The sequence below is a fragment of the Scylla paramamosain genome, chromosome 36, assembly GCF_035594125.1.
Source record: "Scylla paramamosain isolate STU-SP2022 chromosome 36, ASM3559412v1, whole genome shotgun sequence".
Classification (NCBI taxonomy): Eukaryota; Metazoa; Arthropoda; class Malacostraca; order Decapoda; family Portunidae; genus Scylla; species Scylla paramamosain.
In genome coordinates, this window is record NC_087186.1 from 8,789,408 (window position 1) to 8,803,990 (window position 14,583).

General features: G+C 40.2%; 3 protein-coding genes across 4 annotated transcripts in view; all 3 read left to right on the forward strand.

Annotated features, from left to right (window-relative positions):
• The window catches only part of LOC135090913 (uncharacterized), a 6,409-nt gene extending 4,414 nt beyond the window's left edge, over positions 1-1,995 (forward strand). The window contains exon 2 of the mRNA XM_063988099.1: positions 818-1,995. Coding sequence (XP_063844169.1) covers positions 818-1,668 — 851 coding nt within the window. The 3' untranslated portion in view covers positions 1,669-1,995. The remainder of the gene's footprint in view (positions 1-817) is intronic.
• The window catches only part of LOC135090918 (trafficking protein particle complex subunit 2B-like), a 14,768-nt gene extending 4,735 nt beyond the window's left edge, over positions 1-10,033 (forward strand). Inside the window, exons 2-6 of one of the 2 annotated variants that reach the window (XM_063988104.1) lie at positions 5,457-5,478; positions 5,780-5,887; positions 6,283-6,401; positions 8,446-8,560; positions 8,940-10,033. In XM_063988104.1, the coding sequence (XP_063844174.1) occupies positions 5,792-5,887; positions 6,283-6,401; positions 8,446-8,560; positions 8,940-9,038 (429 nt within the window). In that variant the 5' untranslated portion in view covers positions 5,457-5,478; positions 5,780-5,791 and the 3' untranslated portion in view covers positions 9,039-10,033. The remainder of the gene's footprint in view (positions 1-5,456; positions 5,479-5,779; positions 5,888-6,282; positions 6,402-8,445; positions 8,561-8,939) is intronic. The other variant, XM_063988103.1, reaches the window with a different exon arrangement.
• An 899-nt stretch (positions 10,034-10,932) lies between these two features.
• Positions 10,933-14,556, forward strand: LOC135090916 (apolipoprotein D-like). Its single transcript, XM_063988101.1, has 4 exons — positions 10,933-11,156; positions 11,404-11,491; positions 11,890-12,009; positions 13,777-14,556. Exons 1-4 carry the CDS (start codon positions 11,043-11,045, stop codon positions 14,007-14,009), a joined length of 555 nt encoding a protein of 184 aa, XP_063844171.1. The 5' UTR covers positions 10,933-11,042; the 3' UTR covers positions 14,010-14,556.
• The last annotated feature ends 27 nt before the right edge of the window (positions 14,557-14,583 follow it).

Here is a 14,583-nt window from a genome sequence, read left to right on the forward strand (position 1 = left end):
CCGTCACCAACATCTTCACTACCAGCACCACCACTACCACCACCACCACCACCACCAAACTTTTCCCTTCATTAGGCAGAGGATAAAGAGTGTGTGCCGGTGAGGGACAAACTAGAGGTGGGTCCAGAACTTCCATGAGTGACAGTGCATATATTAAATATTTTGAATCAAATAATTGCCTGAAAACCTTCCTTCTCTGTATTACTTTCACTGAATGAAAGTGCCCTAATTTTTTTTGTGGCAAAAATAGTATTTTTACTGCTGTAGCTGAACCAGTCAGTCTATTCTCTCTCCACTATACAGCATAAGTTTGCCATTTTTGTCTATGGTAGATCAGCAGACTGAGGACTAATCAGTAACTAAGCATTTAAATTAGATTTCTCAGTGTTTCAAAACACACAGCTTATAAAGTGAGTGAGACAGTTCAGTAACAGTGCTGCTTGGCCTTTTGGTGGTCAGTGTTAGGTGATGAAGATGTTTAGTAGCATTGTCCAAAGTAATGAGTATGATGAGGGCTCATCTCTGTATTCCAGTCTAGACCAGCGGGATGTACCTGATATATATATATATATATATATATATATATATATATATATATATATATATATATATATATATATATATATATATATATATATATATATATATATATATATATATTATGCATTATGAATTGATCTTCTCAGGAAAGAGATTTGGACAAAATCTACAATCATAATTTTTCATGTTCTGATTAAGATGTAAATAAGTTAGTGTCCTGAAACTAAAGTAATTCCATCTTTCTTCTCTCCTACCTCTCCCTCTCCCCCTTACACAGACTATGAGGCAGTGAATGAGGATGTCTGGCAGTGTGGCGAGCCTAGCGGGGAGGAAGAGAGGGAGCCAGCCCTCAAAAAGGCACGGCAAGAGTCCCCCAAACTATCCAGCCTTTTGTTGGCTGCTGCACACAAACGTTCTCCAGGGAAGAAAGCCAGCAAAAGTAGTAGTGGCTCAACCAGCAAGAGTAGCAGCAGCATCAGCAACACCAGTAATAACTTTCCATACAGCATCCCGTCATGCACTAAAGTAATGCACGTTAAGAAGAAAGGACAGTCGGGTACTACTGCTGGTTCTGTTAATATCTCGTCCCAGGAAATTCCCATCCTACCCAAGGGTCTGGCCTCCTGCCTCTCCATTACCAACATCCCTAACCCATCAGGCACGCTGGGGAACTCCAGTCAGGAATCTGCCTCCCCAGGCACCTCACCCGTCCAGGCTGCTCTCAAGCCCATGCCTAGCCTCAAAAAGATGGTGCCCTCCAAGCACCAGCACAGCACAGCCAAGGGCTCCGGCATGCGCTCCAGCAGGAAGTCCAATGGACTTTCCTCCAAGGCCAGGGGACACACCACAGCTCCTGGCCCAGAGCAGCCACCCTCCCCAGTGCTGGGCGAGGCAGAGAGTGAAGAGCGGCTGCTCAGCTCCCGGTTGGTGACGCAGCGCCTCCAGCTGGAACAGCGCGAGCACGAGCTGCGTATGCGGTTGTTGGAGAAGGAGCTGCAAGCGCACACCTTCCAATGCCAGTACTGGAACCTGCGGCTGAAGCTGCTGCGGGCAGGCCGGGAGGGTGGTGGCAGTGGTGGTGGTGGGGCCCTCAACCTCGCTGGTGCTACTAACGGTGATATTGATTAGCTGGTGCTCTGACGGGCCAGAGTCAAAACGACAGGTTGTGAGTTTGTGATGATTGGCTACTCTTTAAGACAGGGACCCGCAGCACAGTAATTTCTTGCTCTTCGATACTTTCTCCCTTCCCTCTGCTCTGGTTATTTAGTGTAACTCCCAAGGTTGTTGGTCCCTTTTGGTGTTGTGTCACGTGGACCCCAATGGTTGTGTGTTCAGGTACAACATGTTTTACTATCTCCTGTCTGGCGTGGGTCTTGGCCTCCACTTGGCCGCCTGGCCTGGTGCGTTCAAGTTTACCTATTTTTACAGAGGCTATTTTGTGGTTACTATTTAAAGGTAATATGTATATGTATATACTATATATATATTGCAATGCATAATACTTGATAAGGAGTCAGATGCATTCTATTTTAAAAGAATTTTAAGTCCTCAGACATGCAAAATATTATTTATATGTACACCATTGATGAAGACCATTGCTGACTGTGTTAACAGTATATTATGATTTAAGATGTTGTATATGTGCTTCTTAATTTATTTTACATAGATTTTCTGCCTGATGCATAATAGGAGTGTGTGTTTTGAATTGTGATTGAAGTTGGTTATGGACTTCTGGGTTGGATAAGAAAGTATTAACTTGTGTCATTATTGCCAGAACGCTGCTGGATGCTTCATCATCAGATTTACATTGCAGTCTTTGTTAATACTTTAGTAGATGTTCACTGTACTCTGTCTTCATTTTTCTGCTGACGTGCAGTGGTTAGCATGAAATTAAGGTCATTCTGAGGATTCAGACACCATTGAACTCTGCTAGAGCCACATTGCAGTGTGCAGTAGATGGCTTGAAAGATCAAACCCAGTTGTAAGGGACATGGTGGACTGGGGGAAAATGTTCGACTACAGTGATCAAAAGTACTAGTACCTTGAATTCTTCAATGGTTTGCAGTCAGATCTGCATTTATAAGTCAGTTGTTTTTAGGGAACAAGATTAAGAACCTCGGGTGCAGGACCTGTGAAGGTAGTCTGTCAGTCTGGCAGTAATGATTTGTGATGTTTATGTTTACCAACATAATAGTACACTGAGTTGGTGGTAAGAGGCTAATGTTTTAAACCTTGATAAGGTGTTTTCCTAATATGTATTTAATATGGTACCAAGTTATGGTAAGTTTTGTGATTTGCTGACCTCATGCCTAGTTTTGAGTTAGTTCCATGATTAATGTTAATTTTACAATGCCTTTCACTTACTTATACGTGTGGCCTGTGCATGTCACGGACCTAGAGAGCCTGCAGGGCGTTGTGTTGAGGGTGGTACCGTGGGCTTCTGCATCACATGGGGCCATGTTGTTTATTCTGCTTTTCTTGACACAGTTTTAGTATGGTGGATAATTTAACAATTTCCAGCCACAGGGTGAGTAGTGAAAGCTAATGGTGGAATCAAGTCTCCACCACACCAGTCTTTGCACTGTGGAGTGCACTGTCTTGGCATGCCCAGCCACCTCCTCCCTAACTAGTGAGCATGGTATAATTATTCAGCCTCTCTCTCTCTCTCTCTCTCTCTCTCTCTCTCTCTCTCTCTCTCTCTCTCTCTCTCTCTCTCTCTCTCTCTCTCTCTCTCTCTCTCTCTCTCTCTCTCTCTCTCTCTCTCTCTCTCTCTCTCTCTCTCTCTCTCTCTCTCTCTCTCTCTCTCTCTCTCTCTCTGCACTAATACTTGCTGCCCATATTTATGTATTGCCTCTTGTTGTGACCCCCAGTGTAACGCTCACTTTTTGTGCTGTTTGTGCCACAGAATTTTGTTTTATTTATTTTTATATTTTTTTATTTATTTATTTTTTTCTGGGGCTGGGTTAGCTGGTGGCTGTTGAGGGTAGTAACAAAGGGAGACAGGGGTGGTTATCTAGTCTGGGGCTCTGGGTTAGGTGGTAAGACATTTCTATAATTCAGTGTTTTATTATTTATTACTCTCAGAAGGAACGTGCTACCCAGCAAGGCTTTGTCAGTTTACCTTTCCCAGCTGGCTTACAGGCTGGCTGGCTGACTGTCAGTTTATCCTGCTTCGTGATCCCATTTTTCAGGCCTAGTTAGTTCCTATGAATTGGTGCACATTGCCAGGTTGATCTTAGGTCATGGTTGGTGTGGGTGTGTTTCTGATTAAGGTTTGTGTGTTGCTCCCCCAAGAGTGTTGGTGCTCATGAAATCCAGGGTCTGATAGTCACTCGCTTCCTTGGAGATTCTTGTTAAACATATTGATGGGTTCTCCAGTCATTCTTCATGTCTTAGGTTTGAAAGTTCTCAGCCAGCAGTTGTAATCTTTATTATATACTATTGACATGGTTTTATGAAATGCTGCTTTCCTTAAAAGCATACATTTTGATTCTTGTTTTTGGAGGTGAACATGGAAATTTTTACATGTGTTAGTGCTGCATAGTACACTTTAGAAAATATAGTAACTGCTGGAAGAGAAAATGACACTAGATATAATGGAAGATAATTGTAGATTCTGTAGTAATGAAGTTTTTATCATAAAATTGCTTCAGTGGAGTAAGTCAGTGGTGACGCCTCCTTCAGGTGAAGAGCCATCTATAGAACAGAATTAACCAGCATCATTACTCCCCCACCAGTGCCTTGATACCAGGGTCCATGACAACTATTAGCTGCTGTAGAAGTAATGTTCATCATGTAGCAAAATCCTCATGACAGCTTTCATTGTCCAGTCATTGAGGTCACTATTCATGTACACAAGGCCAACATGTCTCATCAAGGCTTTCCCTCATCATTGAGGAGTGCAGTTGTGGGACACGTTTTAGCTGTTACTTGTACATGTGACATTGGTGTAAATGGAAGTGGAAGTCTGTCTGAAATGGGACTCAGTACATGGTTTTGCTTGATAGGAAGGAGGATCATCTTAATAGAAGTACAAAATTAATATATGTTGCATCATGTACTTAGATAATTTTGTTTGTCAGGTCGTTCTTATTTATTCCTCCTGCATAAGATCTTTGCAGTAGATTTGTGTGAAGTTTTAGTGTTTCTACAAAGTATCTGACAAGGAACTATGTACTGCATGTGCTGGAATATTAGATACATTTTTTTTTTTTCTTTATCTGAAAACTAATTGTAACAGTTTCCTTGCATCTGTGTGCCCATAATTTAAAAAAATGTCTAAAATAGGAAATGTGTCTTACATGTATGCTAGCAAATCCAGTACATAATGTTGTTTCCAGTGCCACTTGGAGCAGTTTAGATTTGTAATGGACAGAGGAATGAGTTGTCATGCTTTGAGGCAGCCTGAGGAAGGTACTGTGGTGGGCAGGAGAATACTTTACCCTCTGTGCCTAGTGACTCGGGTGCTCTTTGAACTACTGCCAGCATGGGATTCAGGCCGAGGCAGGATATGGCCAAGCATTTCCAGAAAGATGCTGTTATACTCCTAAGTCTAGTTTTATAATTGCTACGTTGATGTTTACATTCTTAATGCACAAACCAGTTCATTGAGCTGTAGATGTGCAGGATTCCATTCGTGTTGAATTGAAGGAACTGTTGTGAACAATGTAGTAAATCTTAGGAGATGAATGGGCCTCTCATCTGATATTTTTGAATTAGTTTAATTACTCAAGCTGTACCCTTGGCAGACACTGACCTTCTATTTGTTGTGAAGGAAAGACAAATCCTTTGAAGCATTGGTGGTGCCTATTGTGTCGCCTCAGGAGAGTCGCGTTCCTGCAAAATATCAAAATAACACTGAACAAGAATCATAAATAAAGATGACTTATACATTCTATTGTTTTGTTTTTTTCCAGATTGATTCCTTGGTAGCTAAAGGTAAATGTCCCTTGTTGGCTTAATGTTCATAAATATTTTTCCTAGGGACCAAAACCATACCTTCCAGATATGAAAACTAAATGGTTTGACAATACTTATATTGCATAGAAAACAAGAACAGATGAAAATGCTGAACATTGCACTATTAACAAAGATGGTGTCATATTTTTAGGTTGGTGTTACTTGCTTTATTCAGTATGTGTCCTCCAAATGTAGCTTATCAGTATCTGAACTGACTGACATACTTGATGCATTCTTTACACTTTCCCTTCATACACAAAAATTATTGTTCTCCCTGCAGGTCTGAGTGAACATGGCAGTGTCTGGAAATTACTACTTTGCCATTGTGGGGCATCAAGACAACCCAATGTTTGAGATGGAGTTTGTGCCCACCAATAAGGAGCCCAAGGTGAAGAACAGCAGGAAGGAAACACACACACACACACACACACATCAAAACCTCCTCCATAGAAATCTGAATAAAAGTTGATAAAGGAAAGGCATATACATAATCTAATGCAGAGGAAAAATTTGATAAATATGAATGCAGTGACAAGACCAAATGTTACTCAGGCCTGGTGCATTACTACATACATACATCAGTCTTCATGCATGACATGAACTGTCTCATTAAGAATATAATTCAGAGAGCAAATTAATTATAATATGTAAATGATTTAGGGGTTATTAGAGAGGGAGAAAAGGAACAATTTAAATTCATGTCTTATTAATGAAAATAAGGCTTTGTTGTGCTGTGCATCTGATGTAACTTGCTTTCCATTTACTCTCATTCTCACTCCACAGAAGGAGGACCACCGCCACCTCAACCAGTTCATTGCTCATGCTGCACTGGACCTTGTAGACGAGAGCATGTGGACCACCACCAGCATGTACCTCCGCCTGGTGGACAAATTCAATGAGTGGTGAGACACTTTCCATTTAATTGTAAGGTGTGGTTACAAACCGACAGGATGTACTGGGCCTCTGTGGGTTGAAATGAGAGAGAGAGAGAGAGAGAGAGAGAGAGAGAGAGAGAGAGAGAGAGAGAGAGAGGAGGGAGGAAAATTTTAAATGGTTTGTTATTTTGGGACTAGCATATATTGACATACTGTGGACTTGTGAGCTGGCTCTCTCTCTCTCTCTCTCTCTCTCTCTCTCTCTCTCTCTCTCTCTCTCTCTCTCTCTCTCTCTCTCTCTCTCTCTCTCTCTCTCTCTCTCTATATATATATATATATATTATATATATATATATATATATATATATATATATATATATATATATATATATATATATATATATATATATATATCGTCTCAGCCCACAGACCCATAATACGTTCTCCCACAGTATATGGACAACATAACTTACAGTTCCCACCCCATAGTTTATTCAAAATTCCCTCATCCTGTGTTGCCTTATCTCAGCCTACAGATCCACAGTATGTACAGTTGGAGCCACTTGATGTGATCACAGTGAGTTGCATGTCACCAATGTGCATACCTATTATTTTGCCACTGTATCCACCATGGAAAAGCAACACAGGAAAAATCACAGCTATATGGCAATGTTTGAGTTTTTTGCTTGATTCTTTCTTATCAAGTGCCTTCGCCCTTACTCTCTCCACAGCTGTAAATTACACATACATACTCATATTTCTATGTGCAAATTACTTGTGTTGGCTGAGACATGCATAAGTGAGGCTGATTTAGTGAGAGTGATGGAGTGTTACAAATTAAAGACCAATACTAAGGAAATATGTCAGCTATAATATATGAATTTGGTTACCATAGTACACTGCTTGGTCTCCAAGTTAAGGCATGAGATACTCTGCCACAAACACTGACATCCTAGAGAAGCATGGGATTATATTCCTTTAGCTGTTTTGCTGTAATGGTGGAATTTTCCCCTAACTGCCACCTTGTATGAATAAAAAAAAATTTACCATTTATCTCAGGATGCCATCCCCGCACCATGTTTGTGGTGGGGTATCTCATATTATACAGACACCTTACACTTGTAGTAACTGGATTTATGGCAGTTTTCTGATATATTTCTTTAATGTTGGGGCCTTAAAAATTTGTAGCACTTTATCACTCACAAAATCAGCCTCACTTATGCACGTCTTGGATGTCACAGGAAATTTGTACATAGATATATGTATGCATAACTTTCAACTGTGGGGAATCAACAGAGGCATTCAATAAGAAAGGCTCATGTTTCATCAAGTAATCATAACAAAAAATAAGAGGACTGGGTGAGAATTCTTATGCTCCCATATAGTAGTGATTTTTCCTGTGGTGAATTCAGTGGGAAAATAGTAGGCATGCAGGGTGGCACACGCGACTCACTGTGATCAAGTCAAGGGTGCTGACTGTACATACTGTGGGTCTGGGCTAAGACAAAAGGGGAAAGAGAGAATATCTCTTTAGATCAGGTGATAAGAACAAATCATAAAGTCAAGAAGAATTCTTTCTTTTGTCCTCTCTTCTCTCTTGTATAACTCTTTTCACAGAGCCACAATATGTTTACTTACTTTGAGGGACATGCTGTGAATCTGTTGGTTGAGAAGAGAGAAGAATCTGTAATGGAATGTGGGCAAGTTTATATCATACCCCTCTTGGTCACAGAAATTAATCTAAAGACAAGATAAATTGACTGAGAAGTATTCAGTGGGGATCAAACTTGTGGTAAGACACAGGAAACTTATCTGATCAAGCCAATATGAATGCCAGGGCAAAAGTGGTTTGGTTGGCTTTGATTGTCCCATCACTACATTTACCTAATGTAGGGGGGCATACTCTTGGTCTGTGGGGTGAATAGAGAAGAGGGCTATTATTAAAGTAGAAAAGAATCAGGGAGTATTTAAAGAAAACTTCGGATATTATCTAAATTACCTGCACCTCTTTTCTTTAACATTTACAGAAGTTTAAGAATGGTGTCTCCTGACCTTTGTTTTTCTTAATAAGGTACGTATCTGCGTTTGTGACGGCTGGGAGGATAAGACTCATATGCCTTCACGATGTGAAAAATGATGATGGCATCAAGAACTTCTTCATGGAGATGTATGAGACCTACATCAAGGTGGGTGTAGTGCTTCTTGGTATTATGAAGCCACTTTTGCAATGTTACACCATGGACTCAGTCTGCACACCAGGCTGACATTCCCTGTAAATTGGGATAATATTAGTGTTTGATACCCTTGTCACTTGAGATGAAGCTGGTGCACAAGGCCAATCCTTGTGCTTTATTCATTTATTCACAGGTCTTTGTGAGGTTGCTTATTCCAATTAATTATGATTAAATTTTCCCCATAGGAATGTAAAATCAAAGAAAAATGATTTCAATTTATATTTAGAACTTTAAAAATTAATAATTATTTTCAAATTAAGCCTGTGTAAAGAAAACATTGCTATTGATACTGCACCCAAGTTTGTTAATCTATTCTTACTTTATTTTTCAGCACTCAATGAATCCATTCTATGTGCCAAACAGCCCTATCAAATCAGCAGCATTTGAGAAGAAGGCACTGTTCTATGGAAGGAAGTACCTCACCGGCTAGTGTAACATAGATGAACTTCTGGCTTATATCTAATGATCTGCATGGAGACATAATGGAGGAAGAGTGATTGTAACACAATCTAATTTGGGTTGTTCTAAAGATCAGGAAGTTATTCTGCACATGGAAAATGCCATTGTCTCTCCATTGTTTTATTTTAAGATAATCATCCTTGAACATGAGGCAGGTGATCACAAAGTCATCACATTACAACTGCCATATTGTTGTTATGAGAGTCTGCATTGATAGAAAGAAAAAGAGGCAAAGAAAAACAAGCTTCTTTACTTAGAATATACATGTAAATTAAGTGAGATCAGTTAATTTAGTGATGGGATGAACCTAACCTGTCATTTATAACATAAGCATTAGTTGCTAAAAGAGAACAGTCGCTAATTTACAGACATCACTACCTTTTGACTCGCACAGTGATAATGAACCGAAAGTTATTTAAATATGTACAGTCATGGTCAGAAGTTGAATAATGTGCCCCACCTTACCCACCCCCACCTTTTTTTTTTAATCTTGCTCAATTTCTGGTCCTCTTATCCATTGATACTCCCTTTGCAGAAACCAGATTACTAACAAATTATAAGCTGAGGGAACTGGGGATCAAGAGACCTCAAGACAGTGGAAATGAGTGCAGGAAGTTAAGCCACTGTTGATCATAATGACTAAACTAATCAGATTAGAGGATGACCATTTGATCTTTTCTTTCATGTTTGCCAGGGGGATGCCAAGCAGAGATGTTAATTGTTATCTGCCTTCTCTTGCCTCCACTGGTGATCTTAAATTGAAAGGTGTGTTTGTGTGTGTGTGTGTGTGTGTGTGTGTGTGTGTGTGTGTGTGTGTGTGTGTGTGTGTGAAGAGCAATTTAAAATGAATGAATGAAGTGCATGTTTTGATTAGTAATTCCAAACTTACTTTAATATTTGAAATTTTATAATTACCTCAAATGGGACCATGATGTGTGCAACCAAAGAATAAAGGCATGTTATTTATATGCTGCTCTGATTACCATGACCCACCACCACCACTTCCATTATCAACTGAAGCACTGAAATGTGAGTAATTAAAGCTACTAAAGCTAACAGCAGTTTAAAATAAAAAAAAAGTATATTAATTTAAAATTTAAAAAGTACATAAATATTGGCCCAAAAAAACTTTCAGTCAATCAATCAGTGCGTAATGTTGCACGGTACCTAATGATGTGACCGTAATAGGATCCTGCAGAGCAACATCCAGTTTCCTCCAGAGATGACGGGCAGGAAACACTCTAGTAATTGTGACACCACTAAGCCTAAATAACGAATTTATGAGTACAAGAAACATTCACCGTTCAGTTAATGGTTAGGCTGAGATTTCAATTTCCCAGAACCAATGCCAGCTGTCCTCTCACACCATGATTTCCTAAATCCAGATCCACGATGAGTAGATGAGTAACGTGGCAAAGATATGCCAATGCTAGAATTTAGTCAAGTGAGGAAAGCTGTGCCACCATCCAGGCCGCTCATGTGCTGCCCTGCGTGAAGACAAGCTGGGTATCAGTCCCACTGACCCGAGAAGCTGCACCTGTGAATTCCCATCGCTGCTTGAAAAAAAAAAAAAAAAAAAAAAAGTTGGTGATCCCGTCCAGCACAAACTTATTACACTTGGTACGTGATATGATAGAATCCAAACCTCAAACCAAACCACCAAACCTCACTTGTAAAAAATACAAACCACCACCAAGAAGTATTTTGATACCAAAAGGATTACTGGGAATGACGTTAATGTAGGTAAATAGTATACACACCGAAGGGTATGCGTAACTTTTTCATCCTCATTCACCTGACACAATTCCCACAGTTAAGTGTGCCAGAAATATACGCCTTCCTTTGCCTTACACAACCGTCACATTACCCAAGAACACCACGGCTTATATATACCGTCATTCTCCCTACGAGGCAGCAACTACTGTTTCCCTGAGGCAGGCACGCATCCCCGAACCCTCCCTGCTGCTTGAGCGCGATGCTGCGAGTACTACTGCTGTGCGTGGCCGGTTTTGGCCTTTGTCTCGGCCAGGTGCTCAAGCCCGGCAAGTGCCCAGAGTTCACCTCCAAGACAGACTTTGAGGTGCAGCCGGTAAGTGTTGACGCAGAGACGCTTTTGTGTGTTACTCTTGACTAATGTCGAGGAGTCAAGAGGAGCAGTATTCTATACTTACAAATGGTCTTAATTATTCGTTCGTGAAATTAATCTCTCACTTTACAATTCTTGACTTTTACTGACAATAATCTCTGTATTGTAATTTGTCAATATTCAAAGGGGACAGAAATTTTCATGTCCTTGCCAGTGATAGAGATTATCATAACGAGGAATCTCTCTCCAGTACCTGGGAAAATGGGTGGAAAACGCGCGATTCCCAACCAATTACCAAATAAATCAGACTTGCAACTACGCCGAGTATTCAGACAGAGGTGAGTCTGGCACACTGTCCCTTCAGAGGAACCTAATATCCTTCAGACAGTTACAGTAACTAACGAACACACACAATATATATTACATTCACACGAGTGCATCATCAGATGGTCACATGTCACCAGTAAACACAAACATCTCATGAACAACTCATTGCTTAAGTAAGATAATATGCATAAACATCAAAACAAAGATTTCATGTCGCCGAGATCACGGAAAAGATATTAATAGAAAAAATAAATATAAAAATAAATAAATAAATACATCTGGTAGGTTTAATTAAGCCTGAACTGGTAAACAAGAAAGGCCCATTTCAAAACATGAATCAACACCCTTCGCTTCGAAGAAAAATAAACGATGCTATAGTCTGTTTCCCTTGTCCGTGTGTTCCCTACAGGAGATGGGACGGTCGGCGTGCATAACGCGGGACTCGAGGCTGACGGCACCTTCACGGAAATCTTCGGCTACGTGGAGCTGACAGATGTGCCCGGCTCCCTCGCCCTTCATCTGGACGGCGGTAAGTGTGGGGAGGGGTAGCAGGGCAGCACAAACCAGTCACTCAGAAACGTAGTTAACTGTGATTGCAGCCTAAGCCACACCACAGGACATGCTTATAGCTTAATACTCTAATTTCATCCAGAGTGAAACTGGTTGATCTTTCTGACTTCCTGTTCAAGAGAGGGGTATGAAGACACCTTCGAAAACGAACTGGCCTACCCTTTCCTTCTCAACCTTTTTTAAGTAGCAGTTAAACATTGCCTTTCTTTCGCCAGTCTCCATTACACCTGTAGCAGCAGTAGTAATAGTAGTAGTAGTAGTAGTAGTAGTAGTAGTAGTAGTAGTAGTAGTAGTAGTAGTAGTAGCAGCAGCAGCAGCAGCAGCAGCAGCAGCAGCAGCAGCAGCATTATAATAATGATAGATAATAATAATAATAATAATAATAATAATAATAATAATAATAATAATAATAATAATAATGATAATTAACTTTACGAAGTTTACGTATCAAATATGCATTACTTTTCTATTATACTAAAAACTGATATCCCAAGGAACAGTGTACGGTTTGGGAGTCTCGTCTATCATGTCAGGTGAATACTCTCTAGATTACAGTGGTTCCCAAACTGGGGGCCATGGCCCCCTGGGGGGCCATATAGCAGAATGTAGGGGGCCATAATCTGAGGCTATGCATAAATAAAACCAAAGGAGTTTAGCTTATTGCTGAAACAGCTTTTCACAATAATGCAATTTTTAATTACTCTACGTATGAATTTTTTAATGTGCATTATATTACTTCTTTAGTACCATTTCAATAATTATATGAGATTCAGCTAAGGCAAAATACAAATTTCTTTATTAATAATTAACAAAAGAAAAAATAACAAATGGAATTAATAAAATTACAGGATTTGCTAGAGTGGTTTCTATATGGACCTAATGAGTGTAGGACTGTAGACAGTCACGGTAGTCACGGGTTATGGTTGTGTGGGGGGGGGGCATGGACAAGGATCATGTATGAAAAGTGGGTAACGACCAGAACAAGTTTTGGAACCACTGCTCTAGAATGTTGCAAGGAATCAATGTGGTCAGCAAGTCAGAAACAGACACGTGGCTGCTCTGCTCCATTTTCCTCCTGCACCTGTGAGGCATCATCGTATTATACGCTTTAAAATCCTCCCTCGGCTTCCCTCTGATCCCTTCGTCTTGTTCGTTCCTTCACCACATGAGGTTTTTTCATTTCTCCCTCCATATTTCTTCCTCCACCTTAACTTCAGGTTTGAGACCACCTAAATCCTGCCTTACTCTCCTATTTCGTCCCTCTCCCTCCCTCACTAAACACATATGGTTCACTGGATACTATATCGTATTATTATTATTATTATTATTATTATTATTATTATTATTAGTAGTAGTAGTAGTAGTAGTAGTAGTAGTAGTAGTAGTAGTAGTAGTAGTAGTGATAGCAGCAGTAGTAGTAGTAACAGTAAGGAAGTAATGATTTTCTCTGACCATCCATATTCATGGTGCATACTGGAACCCTTTCTATCCATGTATAGTTCTACCTGTCAGAAGCAACATATGACAAATTACACGTGCCTTTATATTGTAACTGCAGCATCTTTCCACTACTCTCGTTGGCCTAGATTTCCCTTGTACCATCATGCGTTTTTTTTTTTTTTTTTTTTTTTTTTTGTGTGTGTGTGTGTGTGTGTGTGTGTGTGTGTGTGTGTGTGTGTGTGTGTGTGTGCTATCCTCTTTATCCTCTTCTCCCATTTTCTTACAGTTCCCTTTGTCGGCGCTTACGACGTGCTGGAGACAGACTACGAGACTTACTCTTCAGTGTACTCGTGCCTCAACCTCATCGGGCTGCGACACATGGAACAGGCGTGGGTGTTAGGACGTCACGTCCTTTCTGAAGAAGAGCTAAACCGCGCCCTCTCTGCCTTCACTCGCTGGGGCATTGATATCTCCTCCTTCCAGTACACACCTCAGACCGACTGTTCTGCGCTGCCATAAGCATCTCCCACCACCTTATTCTTCTCTCCTCGTGGTGTTAAAGCACTACTCATACTACCCGACCAGTTATTCAGACATCACTCTTGTTCTAAGATCATTAAGGATTATCTGTCTACGGATACAGTTCAAATACTGACTTGACAAATGTTTGTAACTCATAAATAATACTAAAATGAAAGTTACGCAGTGACAAGATTACGAGTAATAAAACGCGTGCTTCCCCTAACGCCGCATTATGAACAATTTCTCCTTGACATGTCACGTGAAAATCTTGGGGGGGGCTAAAAAAGAAAAAATAAATAAATAAATAAAATAAAAGATAAATAAAAAAATAAATGGATTCACATCCAGCTCCACCTCATGACGAAATTTTCTTCTTCCTCGAGCCGAACGGAGGCGTCAGTCTCTGGGAGAAACGTTTACCATTTTTCGTAATGTATAGTTTAGGCGGAGGTATGGGTTAACTTGAGTGACTTTTAATTTATATATTGTTAGAATTTCTCGGAGAAGAGAGAAATTTCTAATTAAAGACTTCCACTGTTATCAGTTATATGTTTACATCACCACTATCAGC

Bases quoted from the DNA above. Each gene is read 5' to 3' on its own strand.
- LOC135090916 (XM_063988101.1), top strand. From the start codon at position 11,043: ATGCTGCGAGTACTACTGCTGTGCGTGGCCGGTTTTGGCCTTTGTCTC. The intron at 11,157-11,403 runs GTAAGTGTTGAC...ATCTCTCTCCAG, and splicing joins CAGACTTTGAGGTGCAGCCG to TACCTGGGAAAATGGGTGGA. The intron at 12,010-13,776 runs GTAAGTGTGGGG...ATTTTCTTACAG, and splicing joins CGCCCTTCATCTGGACGGCG to TTCCCTTTGTCGGCGCTTAC.